Genomic DNA, 22,955 nt, shown 5'->3' with positions numbered 1-22,955 from the left:
ATGATACTGTATTTACAGCGAGAAAATTGCCATTTTTTTCATATACAGAGTACTGAAGTTGTTTCAGGAGACGCGTAAACTTTATGCTACACCTTGCTTGTATAAATTACGATCGACTTGGCGTCAAGCTTTTAATCAGTTTACATCCTAACAACCGGCGGATATCGGCACAAGACGTGCGTCGCTACCAAAAGTGTCTATAATGTTTGAGTATGGTTAAAGACGTCGAGCGATCAACTCCAGCCTGTACATTAATCGAGGTCAAATGCCGATCAGAAGAGTGCCTATTAAAACAATATTCAGTTCTCTGGCTGTTTTCTAAAAGAAGCTAAAATAACTAATTGGCGTGATGTTTCAACTGGCTGTTTTGGGGGAAAGATAGTTGGAAGCAGTTGATTATTGTTAACGGAACTTTAAAGTGATATTGAAGCTGTGTGAGCTGTTTTTTCTAACACTGATGTGCCTTGTTTTTGAGCTTAAAATTCAGATAATCCCCACTGTGTAGATCAATAAATACAGTGCAGCATGGCTAATTTACCGACGCCTCGTCTGTGATGAAGTGTCAGGTGGGAAACGTTGACTGCGCACACATGTGCGCTAAATATTCATCGATATAGGGCGTAAACACAAAAGTTCCAGTACGTACGCGTACCAAGTGTGTTTTTCCAACAAGTATCTGGGGATACAACTTGTACCCTCTTGTGGAAAATGGTGTTATTGATTCTAAAAAATGGTAGTCTTCACGGCTATTCATAAGCTTCCGCTGTTTAAAATGACTGACTTTACTTCTCTTTGAAAAGAATCCTCCAGAGCCGGCCACGGCTGTGCCTTTATTCAAGTCGAGTTTCCACATCGTCAAGAAGAGACAAAAAGTCTAACGTTATGCGTTTATCATCTCCGGTAAAACCTGCAAAAGAGTTCTTTTGTGGCCAAAATATAATTCACTCTGTTTCTACCCAAGAGGTATATGACCTATTAATGACAAATAATTAGACATGTAATCGTGGACCTGTGCAATAAAAACAATTCAACTACAAACACAAATTTAATTTAAACAGCAGAGACACGATGCGAAACAGTGAATTTCCGGAAATGAAATAATTTAATTCAAACTGCAAATATTTCCACCGACAGAGCATGCACATGTACTAAAAGGGTTAGTTACAATGACCCACGAAGAAGTTAGTTGTGTACTGTTGTGTCTTCTTTCACTGAAATGTAATTCGACAACCAGAATCAGAAGCCACTTCTGTGGTGACACAATGCTCGTGGAGAGGTGGCGCGCGCGCGCATTACATGTCTCTTCAACCAATAGGGTGTCTTGATTTGCTAAATGCACGCTCGCGTCAACCGGAAGCCTTCTGTGCGCGTGAGAGCAGTGCCACCGCAGGCATGGCGTCTAACTGGGTTACTCAGGGTACTTTCAGAAATAAATTTTAAAAATTACAATAAAACTAAAAATAAAGAATTCAAGAAATAGTATTAATCATTTCATTTCATTTCTAAGTGACTGTAATTGCATCGTACAGGGGTTCGGTTAGGCTAAGGGTAACATTACACGAGATTTATTTGTCATGTAACTCAAATACAATTTCATATTTTCTGGACAGGTAAATCAATGCACTTGTTGAAAACAGGAGATAAAACAACGGGTAAGCAATAAATTAAACCTCTGTTTTCAAACTATATTAATTGCAATCAAATAACTACACCACACATTATTTCTAGATTCACAACGATGAACTGAAAATGTTGAAGTACTGGCATAGTGTAATTTGAATGAAAACAAATATATTTAATACTTGGCAAATATATTTAAGTTTCTTTATGATACAAGCTCTGTTATAACACTGCCTGAAACAGTCTGGCAAATAAAGCCTAATCCAATAAATATCCGATATCTTGTGACTGGACAATCATATACCTCATTAACCTTATCAACCTTTAACAATGAACTTGGATAAGCATCCAATTAACACACATTGATGCTTTCACTTACATGCATCTCAACACTGAGGCAAATTATAACCATCTACCATGTTCTGGTAACATCGCCCCCAAAAGGAAAGAATAAAGATAAAGATATACCCATTTTAGTCTGAAACTGTGCGGCAAAAACGTCCAACATACAGACCCTTCTTCATACACGCAACTAGTACCCCAACACGGCTAAGTCCTTGAATTTCGGGATGTTTTTATACACAAAAACTAGTCAGTTTGGGTTTAAGTGTTGTTCATTTTCATGTACATGTAAAAAAAAAAAAGTCAACGACCTCTTTTGCTGCCGTTAGTTTTAACCAGTTAGCACTTGGCCATACCAAATCAGGTATTTTTTTGGGGGGGGGGGAAGTGGGAGAATTCCTATCCACCTGTATTTTCAGCTTCCATGAAGTTGGAAGCAAAACAAATTTTTTGATGGCATACATGTAAGTGAATTCATTTTCCTTCTCATTTCTACAAAATGTACATCTGCACCTTATTTGAATGTTAAATGGAGTTATTCAATTCAAGTGGTTGATCGAGAATAATGCCGACTCATTCCAGCCTTCCTTTATGTTTTCAAGGCCAACCTACCCTAAAATGAAGATTAATCATTGAATTGACAATCCCATGTTCAATTTAGCTGGCAGAAACAAAGTATTTTTCCCTTAAATCGATATGTAACAAACTTGTACTTTTTTATGTTAATGTCAAAGAATTTTCAGGAGTTTGTTTATGAAAAGCCTTGAAATGAAAGTAAGCAATTAAATACGAGAACATGCATATGGAATTTAAGAAAAAACTGTGTATTTTAGGTACAATTTTTGCTACTCTAGTTTACCGCAGGAGCTGGTGTTTCACACTAGCATTTAGACAAAGATCTTTTTATTCCTCTGCCAATCCAGGAGAGACAAAAATGTACATGCAATTGAAGATGGGCATTTATGACAAGAGACCAGGCAATTACATAGGCAAAACACTACTGTATCATGAAATGTGAAGAAACTTGAATTAGCAACAGTTGATATACAGCAGGCAAAACCAAGTGATCCAAAATTTGAATAACATCTGTAGGTACCTGGCTAACTAAACCCAAGAGCTACAGCTTTAGTTAGAATATTGAACAATACAGGCGATTCACAATAGCATGCCACCAAGAGTTTGCAACACATTGGCCAATCATACCGTGCAAAATTTGTCAACCCTTTCCAAACGAGCATTGGGTCGACAAATTTCGCGCACTGTGATTGGCCAACGTGTTGCAAACTCTTTGTGGCGCACTATTGAGAAACGGCCGTATTGTTCAGATTTCTTTTATTTCCCAGCCTTGTGATTAGGCTTGTAGTATTTGAATGCACCCCCCTCAATTAATCTAATCCCCTCCCCCTCACACAAATTCTGACAACAGACTCCATAACTGGAATTCCTTTAATTAAGTTCAAACGAAGAAACTTTTGATGTTTTTCAACCCGGCTGTGCACACTAATGTAATTATTCACTGATATGGAGCTATTTGACAGTTAATTTCCTTTTTGGTTTTAATACCCTCGGCCCTTCTCCCCTCCTCCCTGACCCCGTTTACTGCCTCGCCCCCGGTACTGGTTGCCTCCCCGCCCACGGTGATGATAGTAGCCTCTCCCTCGATTTCCCTGACCCCTTCCTTTTTGACTGTCCAGCATGATGCTGTCCCCAGAAAGCAGCTCCCCCATCAGACTAGTTAACTCCCCGCTGATGCCACCCGTTTCCTCTTTGGACTGGCCCACAGATCCAGAGCTGTGCTGTCTCCTTGGCCTGGGCTTGCGAGACTTGCCCTTGCCTGATCCGTCCAGGTTGATAGGCTTGGGCCATCCTTGGATCTCCTCCCCTGATGCTACAAAGACTGGGTACTGTACCTTCTCTGGCTTGTCTAGCACCTCGTCCTGTTGCTCTCGCAAGGATGTCAGGCTCTCGATGACGCCCTTGGACTGGTCCAAGAGATCTGTTTTGGTGGCTGCTTCGGTCAAGTCGTGGAGCCCCAGGATCTCGTTCTCCAGGTCGACTTGGAAGGTTTCGATAGCCTCCATTTTTTCCTGGAGCTGCTCCAGGCCTGCCTCCCGGCACTTCTCGATCTCACCAATGACCTGGTCGCATCGCTGGTTCAGAGAGGCCTCGGTGGACTGCAGAATGCCTTTTGCCTTTTTGGCCAGCTTGACTACCCGTACGGCCAGCTGCAACTCCCTCTCATTGAGTTGACGCCTCCAGGTGTAAGCCTCGTCCAGATTCATGCACTTGTGTTCTGGCCGGGGATGGTCCACAACCGTGCAGTCGCGGCAAATCAGCACCTCACACGAGCTGCAGTAGAACTTCTTCATCTCTTTGTGGATCTCGCACGTGGTAGGCTCCCCGTCTTCGGTCTTGGCCACCTCCGCTGGGGTTTTGGGCTTGACGCCCGACAGGGCTTCCAGGAGACTCTGAAGAGCGAAGTTAGAGTTGAGGCCAGCTATCCCTTTGTTAGGGACCGGGGTCTTCTTGCGGCACAAGGGGCAGACCACCACAGGGTTCTGGGGGAACATCTCGGGCTGGAACAGCGCTTCCAGACATTTCAGGCAGAAGGTGTGGCCGCAGTTCAACAGCTTAGGTTCCCACAGCTGCTCCGTGCAGACCGGGCATTCTAGCTGGTCAGACACGTCCAAAGAGGGAGAACCCACGTCAGACATGGTTGAGGACATGGTCGAAATCGGGGTCAGATTGCAGCTCCTTGCAGCCCGAGGATTAGGTCTTCATGTACAATGGCTGCCGATGTCATAGTGCAATCGCGTATGTGCTGCAGTCTTCTGCAGAATGTACAATGTACATGTACTGTATTTCTATACATTGCATGCATGTACTGTGCATGCATCGCCCGCGTAATGTAACAATCAGTGACGTCACGGAGGAAGGTCGCGCGTGCGGTCAAGTTTAGCGCGCCACATGCACATGGCGGCAGGGGTAATATTTTTCTGTGTCAACCAACAAGGACCCCAAAAATAATGCTAGTGTTGTTTGCCTTGTGGTTTGGTTCGTTGTGGTTGAGCTTCTCAAAAATTCAGCTTTGTTTGGTTTGTGTTTCCCATTCGGGGTTGATCCGTTTGCTTTGAGGTGAATTTGATCTATGTGTCTACATAGATTTATTTTAAAGACGATTTTTTTCTTCTAGCTAAAACATGACATAGCCAGTGGTGGCGTATCCGGGGGGGGGGACTTCCCCCACGGATTTTTGAGTAAGGCTTAAGTACAGCCATGCTGTATGCGTACGTACTGGTCTCGTGTTTTTTTTTTCTCCCAAAGAATGTGGTGTTTTATCTCATAATTTCTTTCCTGAATCGTCTTTATTACACTGTTTTTATTACTCACTATTTCGTGGACAAGCGACGCTGACTTGAAGCTTTTCATTACAGTAAATACGACACGTAGCAACGATACATTCTTTTATTGCGTGTTTTTCAGTGGTGGGAAATGCACACAGTTTGTTAGTGCGTGGCTTTTGTGTACATTCGCTTCTCATCTTACTTTACAATATTCATTTCCCGCGTTTCGCAGAATAGCGGGAAATTTTCTGAGAAATTCGAGACACGCATAGCGAGGCAAGTGTTGCGTAACACAGTCCTGTATAAATGCAGACGGCAAAGCTTATGAGATAAGTTCCAGCAAGCACTCCACACGAGACTAAATTCAGTTTTCATATTGAGTATAATATTAATTGAAAATAAGGCAAAGCTAACGAAATCCGTTTTGGCAAGCACTCTCTTCGAGATGCTGCACATTCTGTTTTCAGATTGAGTTTAATATGAATTGTACTTGTGGTGAAGCCCAACACCGCCGCCTTGGAGAAGTCTGAGCAGTTAGGGGGCACAGGTTTTTCAGAGCATTTTAAAATTTTGTTTTTTTCCTGAACGTAATCTTCTCCAATAAGGCGTTAGAACTAAAATACTTGTATAGTTCTGCAATGCTTTATAACAAACAGTATACTTTGAGAGAATTAGCAGTCGATCTTTGTTTTTCTTTGCTAAATGTATATATAAACATTTCCTTAACTGACTCCTCTTCTCTGGTATGTGCGTGGAATAAAATTGAAAATGGATTTGGGAAGATTATGCAATCACACGGCTATTATTTAAGAGAATTAGTTGTGATTTATACATACATGGTAAACCAGAAATCTCCCGGGTGCAGGATTTAGGGGAGGTGGAGTGGTTTTTACTTGCTACAGCATAATTTAATATTAAGAAACTCTAATGTCCATAGACATCCCGTAACAAACGGTACTAAAGGAGATGTAACAATCGATGTCTCCTTCACAGTTTATTTTTTACACACCGAAAATGCATTTAATCCTATCCAGTATTTGTTCATCCAATGTCTGGACGACTCCGAGTCTTTCACCAATAAGAGTATTGGTTCAGTGTTTTTGGTGGGAATAAGTGGAGTAAAGATAAAACTGTTTCATAGAAACACGCTGGCAGAAATCAGTCCCAACACAAGTTTATCAAACTTCCAATATTGAACGGCTTTGTGCATGGCAGTGGCTACCGTAGCTAGCTGTAGCATGTGATGGACAAGTTAGTTGGGCCACTCCTAGTTTTAGCGATCCTAAGTATATTCAATTTCAAGCCACGTTTACATTTTTGACTTGAAAAGGGAGCGAGGCTCGTTAAATTCTAACTACAATGAACATGAACGATATTTGGCAAATTTTGGCGATTTTGGCTGAGAACAGCTGGCAAAAAGCTGAAATGTAAAAAGTTCCAGGTGAACAAAAAGCTGAAATACAGGGTCAACATCTCAACAAAAAAGCTGCAAACAGCTAAAAGACTGAATTCTCAAACCCCTGCATTTTTAATGGCTCTCTGCACAATCCATTCTTTGTCTTGACGGTCACTACGTCTGACTGAGCGGCATCTGATTCGTGCACAAACCGTTGAGGGCAGCAAACTACACGCACATGGGTGCGCCCTGTTAGGATGTACCAGGAGGGGGCAAAACATTCATCTGCAGCAAATTAAAAAAAACTTGCCCTTATAAAGGGGTTGAATCAGAGGTGTTTTCAATGTAATGACCTGTTTTAACCTTTTTCCCCTCTTCTTGGTTTTGCAAGTTCTTTTGTTCAGGGGGGGCGTGGCCCTCACTTCTTGCAATGTCCAGGTGTACATATGAGCAGCTGCTGTGCAGCCTTGAGTGGGTGCAGAATGGAAGGAATAATGACAGACAAGCAACTGAGCTTGACATGTTCCATTTTTCATCTTGACAGATTTCAGACTGATCTGCATCTCATCAGCTGTCCCTGTCACGTTGTCTCCTCCAAATGCCTTGTAGATCCCTGATGGCTCTCCATGGAAGGGTTGCAAATTTCCCCAAGACGGTCACCCCTGATGCGAGTGCTGCTCCTGCCAGAGCCAGCCGGTCCTTAGCCACTGCCAGCCGGCTGGGCTCACGCTCCTGCAACCACACCCCTCGGGACTTCTTCTCTGCCCGCAGCTCGGCTGCAAGAAGTTGTTGTGTTAGTCTTGTCTGTAGCCGTTGATCCAAAAGACCAGGGAGAGGTGTAACTTTGGCAAGACCTTGGCTCAGAAGTTCTTCATTCAAGGAAGTCCTTCTGAAGGGAAACTGCAAACGAGAATAAGAGAATAAAACACCAAGATTAATAACTAGTGCAGACGGAAAACAACTAATGGAATCTACCAAGAAACAATGACCTGCTGATTGGTTCATTTTATTTTTGAAAATTGTGAATTCGGAGTACTGGTGAATATTCAACATAGAGAAAATTGAATATTTCTGCTATCATTTTGGCAAAGGAGTGAGGTCTGCAAATAAGTCTAGTAATGAAATTATCAAACTGCCTTCTAACAAATCCCTAAAAACCCACGAGGATTATTGTAGGAACCCCTTCGAAGTAAAAAAAATGCAACATATCTAACACCATCTTATCTTTGGAAAACGAACATATAACATAAACACTTAATGTTAAAATAATATGACAACTAATTTAAATGAATTACTTGAAAATGAACAGTACTTGGAAAATTCAAACCTAAACATGTATGTACCTTCCACTGCACGAGGTCTACAATGCAGTCAAGACCATTTTCTTTGTTCACGTCAAGCACGTGGAAGCGTAACGTGACTTGAGCGGTAAGTCTTCCTCTTAGGTACTCCTTGCATCCGTCCTGTAGCTCTAGGCCGGCGAGATGTACCGGCAGCCCACTGGGGCCATCTACGGAGATGATACACGTCACGTTTTTTTCACGGAATGCTACATTTTTACCTTCTTTGTGGGTGAATTTACAGTCACGGGGTCAGTTCAGTTCGGTATCTAATGGCGGCGTCATTGAATATATCCCATTAGATAAACTGCGTGTATACGAAAGGCACAGTCAGGCAATGAAGGCTGCACTGCACATGGGAAGGTGCAGTTACATCTGTCCAAACTAATATCAACTGTGGCTCGGAACACGAAAACTTCAAGTCGCGAGTTTACGCTGAGCTGAAGAAACAAATTAGTGACGTTTACAGTTAACAGAGACGTTTTCAGTCCCTTATATGAAACAAATGATGGATATAATCGTGCAATGGAAAGAATCGTTTGATGAGGGGGCAGACTGAAAATTCCACTCTGCTCAAATTATTCTTACCACTGCAATAAAAATATTCTGATCCTAAATTCCTCGGATTCAGCTTTATGTCACTTCACTCACCCTCGTCTTGTTTTCTCGGCCATTTCTGAAGGTCTAAGATGGGCGTGTGCCGCACGACGATGTGGACTGGGTCCTCTTTCACCTCGATAAAGCGGCCGTACAGCTTCACGTTTTTGCGGACGAACTCCTCCGGAATGTCCGACACGCTTTGGAATCGCTGATACTGCAATGAAAAAAAAGGCAGTTAGACTTGAAAGTTAGACATAAGACTTTCATGAGCAGCAGCATATTTAGTTTTGAGGCTTAGGGTAACTTGGGGATTTCGTTTTGGTCTGAAACTGAGGTCCTGTTATTTTGCTGTGCGTTTTCTGTAAAGTTGTGATTTGTCTGAATATAAGATGACGTGTCAAGTGTCATGTTTTCCTCTGGTAGTGGTTTTTATTGCATTTCTCACTTTATCATGGAGTGCTAGATGATTATTCCATGATCTGATGATCATACAGTATTAGTAAGCTTTTTATTATGTAGGAGTTATTATCAACTATATTGATTCTTAAATTTTTTATTTTTTAACGTTCGTTAAATGTGTGTAAAAAGGCCCAAGGTAATTCCCTTTAAAATTAATGGGATAATAAAGTTATATTGAATTGAATTGACATCAGCACTAGTGTTATTTGCCATTTGAGTGGGTGGACAGGTGGAGGCACATTAGACCAAGGCTTTTTTCGAAGGCTTTCAATACACCCACCTTAGAAAATAAATTAGGAAAATAAAAAAACAGAGATTGATGTCTACAGTAAATCTGGTCAGGGTCGGTATCACAACCATTTAGTTTTCTGTATTAACACTGGAACAAAAGGCACTGATTGTATGGTTTTCTGGGTTGAGTCAGGTCACCAGAAAACCAACTTTTTTTTTGTTTGGCCTGACATGAGGCAAAGGCTTTTGGTTTTCAATAGTCTGGCAGAAGCTGTGTCCAAAATGGGCTTCCAGAGCTACGGCTAGGTCTATTGTCTGCACGTCTCCGTGCATTTCCAATGGAGGAAAGACCTAGACCTAGCTCTAGACAAGAGATTCGGACGCAGCCATAGCATGGAAGGGGAAACAAGCTTGGATAGAAATTCACAAAGAGCAATGATTATGTCAGCTACATCCACTTACCACACGGATGCTTCTGGCAATTAACAACACACCCAGGGCAGCGGTTACAGTGACGCCGTTCTGAAGATGTAGAAAAAATTGGGAAAAAGAAATGGATGGACAAACACATCATGTCTGAGTGTAGTTATTATTTTAAGCACTGGATGTTAACACTACAGTACATCACCTCTTGCTTCTAACATGGGATGGTGATGAAGGGATCATCCATTTTTTTGGCCCTGCTGCGAAATTTATGCTTGGAGAAAAGAGCTTTACAATGTCCAGCCCATCTATGCTTTTATGAACTTGAAGAAAGGTTGATTGACCATCAACCATTTCTTGTGTATCCTTGGGGGATCAAATGAAACACTGTGTTATGTGCTCGTGAAGAAATGACAAAAATCGACTACCACGATCCCTTACAACAATTATGTTTTTACTATCTCTTTTTAAGAGAAACCTGAAAACAAGAGAATGGCGTAATGTCGGCTACAGCCGGATGAGGGTGCATTGACAGCTGCCTTGATCGTGATATGATGCTCTCAATCTTTATTTTCTGAAGACTTTAAGGCTCTCTCTCAAGAAGTAGTGAATGCTTGAGACCAGTGTCAGCTTTTAATCAAGAGATTGACTCGCCTTGGAAGAGATCAGATTCAGGACATGGGGACACAAAGGCTAGTGTCTAAAAATTACCTGATAGACAGACGCCACTTGATACCCTGTGCACAAATCCTACGTTACGTGACTGGCTATGTGACTGGCCTGAAGGTTTTTGATGTACATTGGTATTTCACTGCTAAAGTTTACTTTAAGGATTTTTTTTTCAGATGACTAATAAATCACTGAAGGGAATAATTAGGGCTAGGGGTATGAGGAATTCTTTCCAAATTACCCATCACATCGTAAGAAGTCGAACAAACACCTATAGTGGAGTACCCTAAATTCACGCATACAAATATTCGCGAATCCAACTTTCTTGTCGCGGAACTCTTGAATGAAATTATGCATGGACATTAATTTACTGTCAATGATCGATCGTCACTTCGGCATTTTTCTGTCTGCAGCTATGTGCAAATTAAAAGCTTTTCTAGTGAGAATTCTGGAAAAATGTCTACAGAGGATAGTGTTTTGCTTTACAGACAAAATACAAAAATTAACTGGTTGAAATTGTCTAGAAAATGGATAAATGATTGCTGTTCACTCAAGATCGGTGTTGGACATCCTAAACATGCAATGATGACCACTTTGGTCAACTTTCGCCTGCAACTGAGGGCATTATCAAAAATAAATATGGAGCTTGAAAAAACACTGCACACCTTATATTCTGAGATTTCCATTGCCAACAGTGGCCGCGGATTCAGTGGCACTGTATTTTGTAACTTTTTTCAGAAATACACCTAGAAAGAAAGGTTGTCATCCACATCAATTACTCACATTAATGCTAATATGACTTATTTGAAAGAATAAAACTTCATGCCTCACTGTACCTTGAAATGAAATTGACAAAAATTAAAAACTAGGTGAGTGAAAAAGAACTGTGATGAAAAATCAAGCTATGTTAAATAAACTAAAAAAAATACAAGTGTTTTTTTCCCCCTCAAACTGCATCACTGCACCAAAGCAATTAATGTAAAAATAATTCCTCATTCAAGAGACATTAACGGGCAGATTTTTCAGAATAAGTGCATTACCGATACCCCGTAAACTGACGTTTGCAACCTACATACACTCATGCACCATGCATTATGGTGATGTAGGTTTTACTACAGCCAATCTGATGCGTCAGCAGAAGACGTTGTTGCTGTTTCTTTGGTGACATTCAGTGTTCTTCACAACATTTTTCCATGTTTGATTTTACTTTCAACTAGTGAGAATCAAAAGCCACTTTAAGAACAAATTTTGGTCAAAGTACTAAGAGCGCAAATTATGGTGACTCATGCCGTGGATACATGTACACATGGACTAGCTCAGGTTGGACGTTGTCTTCATTTCTACGGTCAGGGAATCCACCTGGTCTACACATGGACATGATTTTATGAATGATGGTAAACGCCACTTGTGACTGTAAATCGTTTTAAAATCTGTTCTCTTACCCTAAAAAGTCGTAGATTTTCGTCAATGAAGTCAACGCATCTCTGGAAACGATTGCCTTCAGGTTCTCTTGCATGAACAACGGTTCGTCGGCTGGCAGTGGCAGTGTTTTCTGATATTGGGGGCGATATTTCGTTGTCCATGGGCGCCGCCATTTTTAATGTTTCTGCTGCTCACTTTTGTCGTTTGATGGCGCCCTAACAATATAATGAGCAGGCTTTGTGCACAGTTAAGTTGTACTTTGATCGAGGCACCATACCTGTCGCAGACATACACGTATCAGCTGCCATCGACTACGGACGTTTACAATAAAATAGACAACAGTCATATCCCCGCAAAAAATATGGAAAAAACTGCGAACAAATTCCTCCGGTGTTCAATAAACGTGTCCAAGAACCTGGCTGACATCTCGCATTCAGTGCAAAGGCTTTCGAAAATCTTCCCCTCGTATCTGTTTCTCACTTTCAGAATCATACCGTTATTACCAGGACTGCGATAAATTAGCTCATTAAATGGTCGACCTTCTATGAAAATAATGTTATTCGCGACAAAATTATCGCAAGATGTCGACCTCTCACTTTAAACTTCGCTTTTTCTCTTGATAAAACGCCCCACCTGGTTAACGTCGTAGATGTCGATTCGAGGTGTCACTTCGAGGACTCCGTGAGATATATATTTTGGTGGTACGGACTGACACTGGGGCATCCTAGATAAGCATCGTTAATTCAATTCCATCGAGTCCCCCAAAAGTAAACTCTTCCAATATTATTTACTTTTATGTCACTGACAGGATTGCCTAACATTTGCGATTGTGTCAATAGGTAGCGCTTAGTTCTAGGGACGTTCGGTCGAGAAATATCTTTGTCTAAATTCGGGGAAGTTTGAAACAAAGTCTTGCTAAAATCTCATTTTAAGCCCTTTAATTGTACACTTGAATTTTTTTTTTGTTATCGGCCCAACTGTGTAAACGGACGCAAAATCTCTAGGCAAAATAAAAAGAAAAACTCCGTTGAACAGTTTTGATGTTGTTATAGGTTGTTTCAAACCTTCGGGATCTGTCACGCACTCTTTGGACCTTTATATTGAATGACTTTATCTCGATTCGGGTCACTCTATTGTCAATAGTCAAATATTTTATTTTGACTTTTTTGATATTTACTAAAGTTGTGGCTGTAGTCCTAAGCCGTATTTTGACAACACTGGAGGCAATGGAAGTAACAAGAACTCTCCTGTCCGCTGTGATGGCTGCGATCTTCGCGGTGGGCCCGTGCCGAGGTCAGACGGGCGCGCCTCCCATTCCTGCCACGGAGGACCCGTGCGCTCTGAGCGCAGTGCTGGCTGTAAGCTACCCGTCGCTCTCCATGGAATGCGGTGATGCGGTGGAGCTGAGCTTGGTCAGTGATGAAAAGCCGCCCAGCACTGTGGCGTACCAGGGAGCGAATCCGGTATGAGCGACTATTAATCCTAAATGGTCTTGAATGTGGCCCGACCCAACCCAAAAAAATCTGGACTGTTATAATTTCCTCCATTCAGTGATTTTATAAATTTAGCAGAGTATTTTTATCGAACAATGTTAATCGACCTGAAAAACAAGTGAAAAAAATATGGCAAGAAACCAGTTTTGTCTTTGGTGTAAAAATAGTCCAGAAATTAACTTGGGTATCAGACAAAAAAGTAAGGTGTGCATTTTATTCTTCATTTCTTCCTGCCAGAATTTGAATTACACGCTAATGATGGTTGACCCGGATGCGCCTTCAGCCAGCAACCCATGGCGTGCTTACGTTATACACTGGCTCATCACAAATATTGGAGTAAGTGCAGGGGACAGGCTTTTTTTAATCGACGCTGGTGTTCGAGGACAGGGTTGAAAAGACATCTTATGCGGAAAGAAATCGCCTTAAGGACGGTATACGATATTCCAAAACATGAGTCTAAGCACAAGACCACTCGACAGTAGACAGAGATAATTTCTAAGCAATTAAGATTATTTGATGAGTAGAATTTGGATGCCAGTCAAAGGTTAGGTGTAATGTACTATTAACTACGAGTGTCTGTGAATTTGTTGGGTTGTTTGTTTGTCACTGTTTGTTTCTTTGGCACATACATCGGTCAGTCAGCGTTTCTGGATAATGATGTTGGGTCCTTTTTGTCGCGGCGAGTGCTCTGTACAGTGTGACATCGGCAGAGAGAAAAGACATCGAATTCGATTACGTCGACCTGTTTTAAACAGTTAGTGTCGATTAATTTGACATACTGTCTTCGGAAAGGGTGTGAACTTTCTAAAGTCGAGAATCAACAGTAACGATGCTTCGCTCATGGACCTTACTCAGGTCTTTACGACTCTTGAAGATGCCCATCCGGGCTTGAATCATTGGACTCAGATGACTATTGGCGAAACAACTGGTTTCAAACTTCTGTCTTCTACGTTAACAGGGCGATGAGCTCCGTGTGGGTCAATACGCCAATGGAACTGAAGTCATGGGTAAGATAAAGTGAACCAAAAAAATATACAGAGCCAAGAAAACGACTTTACTTCATTTCAATCTGACCATTTACAGATGTTCACTTTCTCCTATCAATGCTGACCTTTGAACTGCTGACGTCATCATCTAATTCTTGAAGAAGTCTATGGCTGCACCCGAATCTCTTGTCTAGAGCCAAGTCTAGGTCCTCGCTCCAATAGAAATGCGTGGAGACGCGCCGACAATAGACCTAGCCGTATCTCTGGACGCCCGTTTCGGACACGGCCATTGACTTCATTGGCGTTTAGTTTGACTACGTCATTTATTATTTGTATACATGTACTTAGTTCCAACCAACCAACGTTCTGAGGGCCGACTGTTTTCGTTTTATGATTTTGAATATTTATGATTCCCCCCATTATTCATAGGGTACATATCGCCAGGCCCGCTCGAGGGAACCGGCTTCCATCGCTACCAGTTCTTTACGTTTTCCCAGCCGGGACCTTTAGCCGTCATCCCACCCGGCAGCAGGCTTGACTTCGACGTTGCTGCCTTCCAGTCAGACCACGGTCTGGACGAACCGATGGCCGGGTACCAGTTCAGGACCCAGAGGGCAGATGGGTCCGGAGGGGCGGCCATCTTGGGTACAGATCGCTGCGTCATGGCCATGTTGGCAGTTTATGCAGTCCTACAATTATTTTAGTCTGTGTACTGGGGTCGAGTCTTGTCGCGGACCATGAAAGCACTGTGTCTTGAGTCTAACATAGGTTAAGCAGACAGTAAAATAACAGCCTTGATTTCTTTTGTTTATACATATTGGCGGCCATTTCGTATCAGCCACCTAGTTTACAGAAAGTCCTCTGTTGGCTGGACATCGACAAACTTTGAGCTGAGCCAATGTGATTACACAATGTAGATAAAATCGACTTTGATTACGTCGATTGAGTATGCAAAAGCGAAAGTTGATGTCGATTAAGATGTCACCAGGAAAGACTTTGTCCAACAACCTGTGGGTAAGTTGCACGTTCTGTAGGCTAGTAATAATGCAGCAGAGGCACGCACTAGGCACATTCATGTTGGTTTCTACACATCAAAACTTTGACTCTATGCACCTCGAGCTGGACCAAGAGAAGGCGCAATTTTCCCAGCAATGAAGGCTCCTTTGGTTGGGACTCAGTGCACTTCTCTGGTTCAGAAACGACTATGAAATGCATGCGTGACGGGCGTGTAATTACCAGCGAAAAGGAAAACTCCCGACTAACACTGCTCTTTTCAACCGATGAGGGGGTGCTTCTGCTCAAAGTAGATACTGACGGGGGACCCTCAACAAATTAACTTCCATAACGTTCGACAAGCAAGCAATCCAAACTATTTCAATAACATGTTTTATTGTAATATTTTTAAGCAATCGTTAAAAGTTATGAGCATTATAAGGAAACAGAAACAAAGATTTAGTTTTAATAATATTCACTTATAAATGTGTGCTGAGGTAGTAGCCGCCATTACTACACGTTATAACGTTGATTAGAATATAATAAACAAGATTTGCAAAAAGAAAAAGCGAGAGAAAGAGGAAAGGGAAAAATATGAAATTCTTGGTGGCTGAAAATAAACTGACCCTTTTCTGTTGCGTCACGTGTGGTTTCAGGTTATGTGCGCCTGCTCAAACAATATCGGAGGCGTGGTTTTTATTACAAGTCTCGGGTTACACCTTGTATACTTTTCTGTGGGAAATTATTGTTTATTGCCAGTCTTGAGCGGAGACTAGTTTTCACGCCTCGTGGAAGCTTTCTCCTGTTGAAATTTCAGACTTCACTTCTCTTTAGAACAATCCTACAGAGCCACAAATGTATAGCGCTAGCGCTTACCGAATACCGCGTTGTGTTAAAAAAAATTCACATACCAACTGGTCACGTGGGACCGGTATGTTTGCCGCCACCAAGCGTCTCAAACGTCCCCAGTTATTTCATACAGTAAATGCTATAGTGGGAAAAATATGTCGCCGAACCTATGTGGAAGGAGACTTGTGAGTGCTCGGTGTTTAGATGCCCGGTAAAGCACCATCTTTGTCATCCTTGACACAACAATGAAAAATTTGTATTAAGATAACACCACAGCTGACTAAACATCTTTAAAATTGCAGTTCAATAAAGAGGGAAAATAAATTTGTACGATACAAAGGAACAATTTTAAGGACCGCATTAAAGTCTCTACGGTAATACCTTTTTGGTCATTAAAGATCGATTCATGACGTACCCTTCGGGTGAGATTTACGTACAGATCGATTATGCATGCAATAAGCTCATTACACGGTCATTAATACAACATGGCCTGGAAGCCACATGGAACGCCACGGGCCTACGACCACAGGATCACCCGGACGGCTTGGTGTTTACTTGGCCAATAGGTAATAGAAGGAACCCGACCAGGTGAAACGATTGCGAGACCACTGGGACTGGTACGCCTGGGCCCCGCGGTCTTCGGCTCGTGGACCGAAGTAGACGGAGGTGAACGCTACCCGCGCGGACGGCTCATCAGTCCGCGGTAGTCCGTCCTCACCGCATCGGCTAGAGCCGCCGGCGAAACAGTTGAGTCGGTCTCCTGACAGAGAAGAGACGGGCAAGGCGGGGTCGGTTTAGGGCTGAAACCAGACCGATGATCTTTCATCGGTAGTAGATGTAAAGATTTATGACAGATTCCATCTTCAAGTACACCGAAAAGGTTAGAACCCCCAAAGATTACAATTGAGTAAATAGATATTTATAGTGCAGTGGAAAGATTGATTTCATGAAGTGACGTCACAATTACGGACTGGATAAAGCGGCAGAATCGGACAAGTTAAGGTGAGGCATCATTACAATTGGTCACCCACCTTCATCGGTAAGCTCCAAGCGTGTCTGGTCGCGTCCGTAACCGATGGTAAACGGCTTCTCCTCCAGCCAAGGCAAGGTCCGCGTGTACACGGTGGATGGGCTAGTGGAATCATCGGCCTGCATGCGGAACGTCACGTCGGTGGAGACCCGGAAGGTGTTGAAGCGCAGGTCCTGGATCAGCTTGACGTCCCGCGGGGAGATGACGGTCAGGGTGACCTCCCTCTCGTTCTCGTCCTGGTAGTTCCAGGCGGACTCCATGCCGCCCCGGCCGAAGCGAGTCCAGCCGCCGCCGAACTCGTCCATCTCACAGTATACCTGCGATCGACAGGGCCAAGTTTGGTCAGCAACCTTCTGTGAATCGCTTGCCCATTTTCATGGAAACCTCTACACAAAAATTAATCATATCCTGGGTACCGGGCCGAATCGACCAGATCTTGACAAACGTTACTGTCGCTGATCACACTTGGCCAAGTGTCTTTTGCTTTAGTCGTGTAAAACCTTCTGTAGACTGTCCTATAATCATGTTTTATTTCACAATCTCTGCTAATCTGTTCTAGTCTTAACTCATCGTGTCTGATAATTATCCCCATAGGATCAAAAATTGTATCTTTAAAATGCATCAAATATCTAATGGCAATTTAATACATTGCTCTCTACCCTCATAGTAGGCCTCCAAAGAGCCCCCCCCCAAAAAAAAATGCTGTGACGATGAGGGAAATGTTACGAAACGGACTGTGATCGACTTTTAGCGTTGAGACGAAGTCCCGGAGGGTTAAACAGCCTACCTCTGTGAAGACTGTGCTTCGGACGAAGTAACTTCCGCTAGGTTTCCGGCAGGCTTCATGCAGCTGACTGCAGGCCACGGCAGGGTAGAGCGCCGTGCCCATCAGCTCGCAGGAATTGGGGCCCAGCCCCACGTAGAATGAAAGTCCTGCTCCAAGGGGGGAAAAAGGAAAAGGTCACCATGCCTGTATCAGTAAACAGAAGCGCCCCCTCCGGCAAAGAAGAGTCAGGCTAGTGTTGGCCAGCCCATGCCACTTTTCATCGTCATTGTCGCCCAATGAGAGTTTAACCTTCTCAGCGCCGCGCCCTCTAAGGGCAGTGGAGATGAGCGAAAGACGGTAGTTCAGCCGAAAGTTGCGGCTTTGACTGGGAATACGTCATGCATACCTGACACTACTGATTTAGCCGGCGGTTACAGCCCGTAGCCATAGACGTGTGCTATTCTTCGCCGAAGTCAGTTCATTTTAGGCACTGCCAGAAACCAAACGACCACCTCTATTGTGGCGAAGTTCCTATTCTGGGGCACAAGCAAATGGCGGGCCTACCTCCGATGATGTTAACGAGTTCTTCCACGTGTTGACACTGGTTCTCCTCAGGAGTCAGGGCTATGTTCAGTGAGGCTACAGTCAGCTTCTTCATCTTGTTGTTGTCTTGCCTGACCCTAAATACGGTGTCATGAAGGCTGGATGTCAGGGTCTCTAAGGTCGTGATGCGGCTCTCCAGCCCTGCACCATGAAGAAAATAGATCCTCATCGTTACCGTGTGATGGCATGACTTAATTATCAAGCCCGAAAATAATATTTCGAGGGCTTGAGCCTGTAAAAATATGAGGGCTTACGAAAATAAAGGACAGTTTTTAAAGTTCTTTTGATTATCTGGTACGTAACTCGTGAGTATAGGCTACATTGTTGGAAACAAAGCAACATGCAAGGATCAAGTGCTTTTTCAAAGTAAATTCTGGATGAGTATATAATTAGTACTGTGCCAGTTATTGGCCACTCAAAATCATACGACTTTTTACACATTCATTAGAGATAGAGCCTCAAATTACTGTTGTCTGGAAACCCCAACTGTTTTCAGGAATTTTTTTCAAGACGTGCACTACACTAAATAGAGAGATCGGTGGAACTCTTGTTACAATTCGGGGGTTAAGCTGAAATCTCATCAACTTCTCGGCAAATTGCAAGTACCTTCATACTGCGCATAGTCGCAAGTACACGGAGTGTCTTGCGCTGTTGTCCAGGCGACCGAGAGGGTTGCTATGACGACGAGTTTCAACACTTGTCCGAAGTTTTCCATCGTCTGTATGCGGCCAATACCTATTTCAAAATCTACCTTAAAATAAAGATCTGGCTTCAATACTTGAAACTGAATTATTGTACGAATTTGCATTAACAACATAATTCATTAAACGTTTTCCAAAGCAGAAACCGTGTTAATTAGTGCATTCGGGTCCATCGCCAGTCCCTGCAAGATAATATAGGTCTATCACAAGTCTTCAGTCTTAAGCCAATTCACAAGCTTTTCAATTGAGCTTTGACAAAAGCATTCCTTTCTCATTGTTCACCCAGTTACTCATGACTGGCCTTATTCAGGGATTTTTGATGGACTCTGATACAACACTAGAAAGATGAATGGTTTATTCCTCGAGACGAAATCTGCGCATTGTTGCACGCCGTGCGTTAGGATGAATAATTCATGACACGTGATTGACAGCCCACCAATGAGATGATGGGTATTACTTCAGCTTTTGTATTTTGGGCCTTTCAAAATTACTAACCGTATTTAAGTTAATGCTAATGTTTTTTATTGTTTACTCTAAGAAATTTTGTATACTGAGCTTGTGGGAGTTAGAAACATTTTGGGAGTTAGCATTATCCATGATATCATTTTGTACATGTACATTATGTAGCCATCGACCGCTTTTAATCTGGTTCAGAACGGCTAGTCGAAACCAAACTATCTGCACAGAAACTCGACCATGTTACCACATTATCAGTGTCGTAATGTGACTTCAGTCACGTACATGGCAAAGTCATCTTAGGTTATTGGAGCGCGGGAAATGAAATAGGCTATCGTGAAGAAAGCTATCCAAGGGAACTTAGCCTAACTACATGGTCAGATGTTTATCGGCCTTTTTATCCAAACAGTTTTTCACAGTGGGGGATATTTTTCTGAAGCATGAGCCTCGCGGTGTTTGCTTTTGAGCCGCCAATGTAGTAAATAATGATAACTTTTGTTGTAACTTTAAATGGTGAGGAATCTGGGTGAGTAAATAAATAAATATTAGATTTTAAAGATGCCAGCCAAAGCCTGAATTACTCTTTGCAGAAATCACATAACTCTGATGCAGACAAAGTCATTTTCGTCGTCAACGTAATAGACCTTCCAAACAGCAGTATTTAAAATGTAAGCTACGTGTTTTGTACACCATTTGCTTGAAACTGCTAATTTTGGCGCGTTGCCATGCCTTTTCTTTCACGGTAATACAAAGTTCCACATTCACGAAATACGAAGTGACGTCATCTTATGGCTGTTCGGCATTAAAAGTTGGAATAATTTCGAGATTCCTGCCGTAGGGTGATACAGTTTTTGTTTTTCTTCCGTTTTCTGATGTGGACTCGGGAAGTCAGAACCTTTTGTACAGATAAGTTTGTCAATGAACTACATCTTTTAGGCTCACAATCTGAGAGTATCCGGGTGTGACGTCACCTATAAAACGCCCTCATCTGGCGGGAATGGCCAGTCAAATTTCAAGTATGGAAGAGGGTAAAAAGAAATGAAACCCCAAAGAGGGCATTTCACTGTTTTGACAGATCAGGGGAATGAATTATTATATAAAATATTTAAATAAAATTAATATATATTTATAGGCATGCAATTAGACCTTGGTTTTGAAAGCAGACACGTACACGGAGAACAATTTCGGTCCCGTACGAAAAAGGGAAGAGAATGCGACAAAGAATAATAAACGTAATACACAAACTGTGACAGTTGAGAGTATCTTTACAGCTAAATATAAGAAAATATAGAAGAAGGGACTTACCTCTTGACGAGTAATCGTTTCCAGATCGCTGTTTCTCTCTTCCACAGTAGCAAACAGGTAATAACGTGTTCACTGGTAGAAATTCAGCTTTAGACCCTGAGCGCAGTCGATTACCAGGGGGCGGAACGACGCTGCTTTAATTGACAGCTGCATGTGAGCCTTGAGCTGCCATGCTTCCAGATCACGAGTTTGGAGGCGTGGCATGCGTACTGCGCATGGACAGACAGGAAGCTCTTTAACTTATGTAAGTTTAAATGTATTTATTGTCACAACCTTATATTCGTATATCAATCGTTTTTGCCAGAGGCGACGTGGAATTTCTTACCCATTTTTTTAAAATACTGATTGATGAGTAATAGTTCTGACCAATTTTCTCAAAGAAAAAAATGGCCCGAAACAAGGTAAGCTTAAAAGCTTTTTTTTTTCATTTTGAAAGGGACGTTCACAACCGAAATATGTCATGGCCTTGGACGGGAGTCTTGGGACCACGGGCTAGTTTTCGTCCCCGTGTGGCAGTTGCTCATCATCAGCTTCGTTTCCGGAGCGGTGTCCGGGCAATTATTGCCTTCCACACGGCCCGGGAACACCGCCAGATACACGGTGACTCGTCACATATACCTCTGATGGCAAAGGCTAGTCCTCGGAGGTGTCACAAACTTTCAAATCTATTGTGTTTTTTTTTTCAACAAAGGATCACATTAGCCTTACTATTTAATTTCCTGAAAGAATATTTTTTCCACTCCATTATCAAAGAAGCCGAGGCCGATTGGGTGATTTTTTTTCAGCATGATATTCTTATCTCTAAAGCTACATGGTGTCATAGTTACCGCACTGGAATGGTTTAAAGACTCAAAAATCTCAAGAATAGGAAGCACTAGGCTATGTAATCTTGCAAAATAAAAGGTCCAATGACAAATTAATCACCTGTGGTGTACCTCAAGGCTCACTTCGAGGGCCCGTTTTATTTCTTATCTACATTCATGATACGTGTAACTCCAGAAAACTTCTCAAGTTTATATTATTTGCAGATGACACAAATATATTCAACAGTGGTAAAAACGTCTGATGATCTGATAGACAGGGAGTTAAATAATGTTTTTGAGTGGTTCGTGAGAACAAAGTAACCTTGAATTTGAAGAAAACTCACTCGATGGTTTTTACCAACCGAAACATAGACAAAAGAAATCAGGATTCGTTTTAAAGATAATCTTATGGAAAGTGTGAATTCCTGTACATTTTTTGGGTGTCATTACTGATGATAAGTTAACATGGAAACTTCATTGCCAGAAAGTTCCGAAGTGCACTTATTTCTCGAAATCTTGGTGTTCTCAGGAAACTCAGCCCCTTTCTCCCTTCTCGTATTCTTTTTTGGATGTATAATACCTTATGTTTGCCTCATCTTCAATACGGCATTCTTGCGTGGAAAACTACTTATAAAACTATCCTTAAACTGTTTGTGATTCCGAAGAAACCCTTAAGGCTGATCAACGGTTCACACGTGGAGGTATTGCTTACATTTAGCGCAATCCAGTCAAGTGGGTGAAAAAGTTCTATATTATTTAACTTATATTTGGAATGGAAATAAACCTGAAACACTAAGAAGAGAAAACTTTGAAACGCCAATACGCGTAAACACCAGGAAATGTCCCTATTTTGAAAGTAACTTGGCTATTGTTAAAGCTGGTCACCTGTCGCACCTTTGAAGGGGCGGGATTTAGAGCGCTGTCTCCAGGTCATTCACCTGGAACTGGGTCAAATACCGCGGCGCTCATTCGCAAGTGTCGCTTCTTGTTCGTACTAGTATTAGACTTATTTCCACTCGGGATTTTCCCAAGAAAGGCCACTCAAAAAGTTACTCTTGTTTTAGTTAATGTGAGGAATTCTATAGTAGGCCCTCCTTGAGTTTAGACGAGCCATTTTGTTCACC

The 22,955-nt window shown here is 42.3% G+C and overlaps 3 protein-coding genes and 1 pseudogene across 3 annotated transcripts; 1 reads left to right on the top strand and 3 right to left on the bottom strand.

Annotated features, from left to right (window-relative positions):
- Nucleotides 1-1,083: 1,083 nt before the first annotated feature.
- Nucleotides 1,084-5,206, bottom strand: LOC110976492 (tripartite motif-containing protein 3-like; annotated as a pseudogene).
- Nucleotides 5,207-5,669: 463 nt separating this feature from the next.
- LOC110976493 (mitochondrial inner membrane subdomain organizer 1-like) lies at nt 5,670-12,039 on the bottom strand. Its single transcript, XM_022229804.2, has 5 exons — nt 11,867-12,039; nt 9,795-9,854; nt 8,694-8,856; nt 8,046-8,212; nt 5,670-7,602 (listed from the first exon to the last, which is right to left on the bottom strand). Exons 1-5 carry the CDS (start codon nt 12,017-12,019, stop codon nt 7,270-7,272), a joined length of 876 nt encoding a protein of 291 aa, XP_022085496.2. The 5' UTR covers nt 12,020-12,039; the 3' UTR covers nt 5,670-7,269.
- Nucleotides 12,040-12,909: 870 nt separating this feature from the next.
- On the top strand, nt 12,910-15,903 carry LOC110976539 (protein D2-like). Its single transcript, XM_022229895.2, has 4 exons — nt 12,910-13,309; nt 13,577-13,675; nt 14,298-14,346; nt 14,755-15,903. Exons 1-4 carry the CDS (start codon nt 13,073-13,075, stop codon nt 15,027-15,029), a joined length of 660 nt encoding a protein of 219 aa, XP_022085587.2. The 5' UTR covers nt 12,910-13,072; the 3' UTR covers nt 15,030-15,903.
- Nucleotides 15,696-21,149, bottom strand: LOC147796383 (echinolectin 1-like). Its single transcript, XM_087147166.1, has 6 exons — nt 21,029-21,149; nt 19,173-19,301; nt 18,528-18,707; nt 17,985-18,130; nt 17,199-17,514; nt 15,696-16,927 (listed from the first exon to the last, which is right to left on the bottom strand). The coding sequence occupies exons 2-6, from the start codon at nt 19,279-19,281 to the stop codon at nt 16,719-16,721; spliced, it is 960 nt and encodes a 319-aa protein (XP_087003292.1). The 5' UTR covers nt 19,282-19,301; nt 21,029-21,149; the 3' UTR covers nt 15,696-16,718.
- Nucleotides 21,150-22,955: the final 1,806 nt, after the last annotated feature.

The sequence above is a fragment of the Acanthaster planci genome, linkage group LG16, assembly GCF_054643075.1.
Source record: "Acanthaster planci isolate LZ-2023a linkage group LG16, COTS_SCS, whole genome shotgun sequence".
Taxonomy (NCBI): domain Eukaryota; kingdom Metazoa; phylum Echinodermata; class Asteroidea; order Valvatida; family Acanthasteridae; genus Acanthaster; species Acanthaster planci.
The sequence above is the reverse complement of the archived record's forward strand: the minus strand, read 5'-3'. Positions and strand labels throughout refer to the sequence as shown.

Excerpts from the sequence above, each read along its gene's own strand:
- LOC110976493 (XM_022229804.2), bottom strand. The coding sequence starts at position 12,019 with ATGGCGGCGCCCATGGACAACGAAATATCGCCCCCAATATCAGAAAAC. Across the intron at positions 8,857-9,794 it reads TTGCCAGAAGCATCCGTGTG|TATCAGCGATTCCAAAGCGT; the intron begins GTAAGTGGATGT and ends TTTTCATTGCAG. Across the intron at positions 8,213-8,693 it reads GCCGAGAAAACAAGACGAGG|ATGGCCCCAGTGGGCTGCCG; the intron begins GTGAGTGAAGTG and ends TCATCTCCGTAG.
- LOC110976539 (XM_022229895.2), top strand. The coding sequence starts at position 13,073 with ATGGAAGTAACAAGAACTCTCCTGTCCGCTGTGATGGCTGCGATCTTC. Across the intron at positions 13,676-14,297 it reads GGCTCATCACAAATATTGGA|GGCGATGAGCTCCGTGTGGG; the intron begins GTAAGTGCAGGG and ends CTACGTTAACAG. Across the intron at positions 14,347-14,754 it reads CAATGGAACTGAAGTCATGG|GGTACATATCGCCAGGCCCG; the intron begins GTAAGATAAAGT and ends CATTATTCATAG.
- LOC147796383 (XM_087147166.1), bottom strand. The coding sequence starts at position 19,281 with ATGGAAAACTTCGGACAAGTGTTGAAACTCGTCGTCATAGCAACCCTC. Across the intron at positions 18,708-19,172 it reads CGACTATGCGCAGTATGAAG|GGCTGGAGAGCCGCATCACG; the intron begins GTACTTGCAATT and ends TTCATGGTGCAG. Across the intron at positions 16,928-17,198 it reads CTTGGAGCTTACCGATGAAG|GAGACCGACTCAACTGTTTC; the intron begins GTGGGTGACCAA and ends CTTCTCTGTCAG.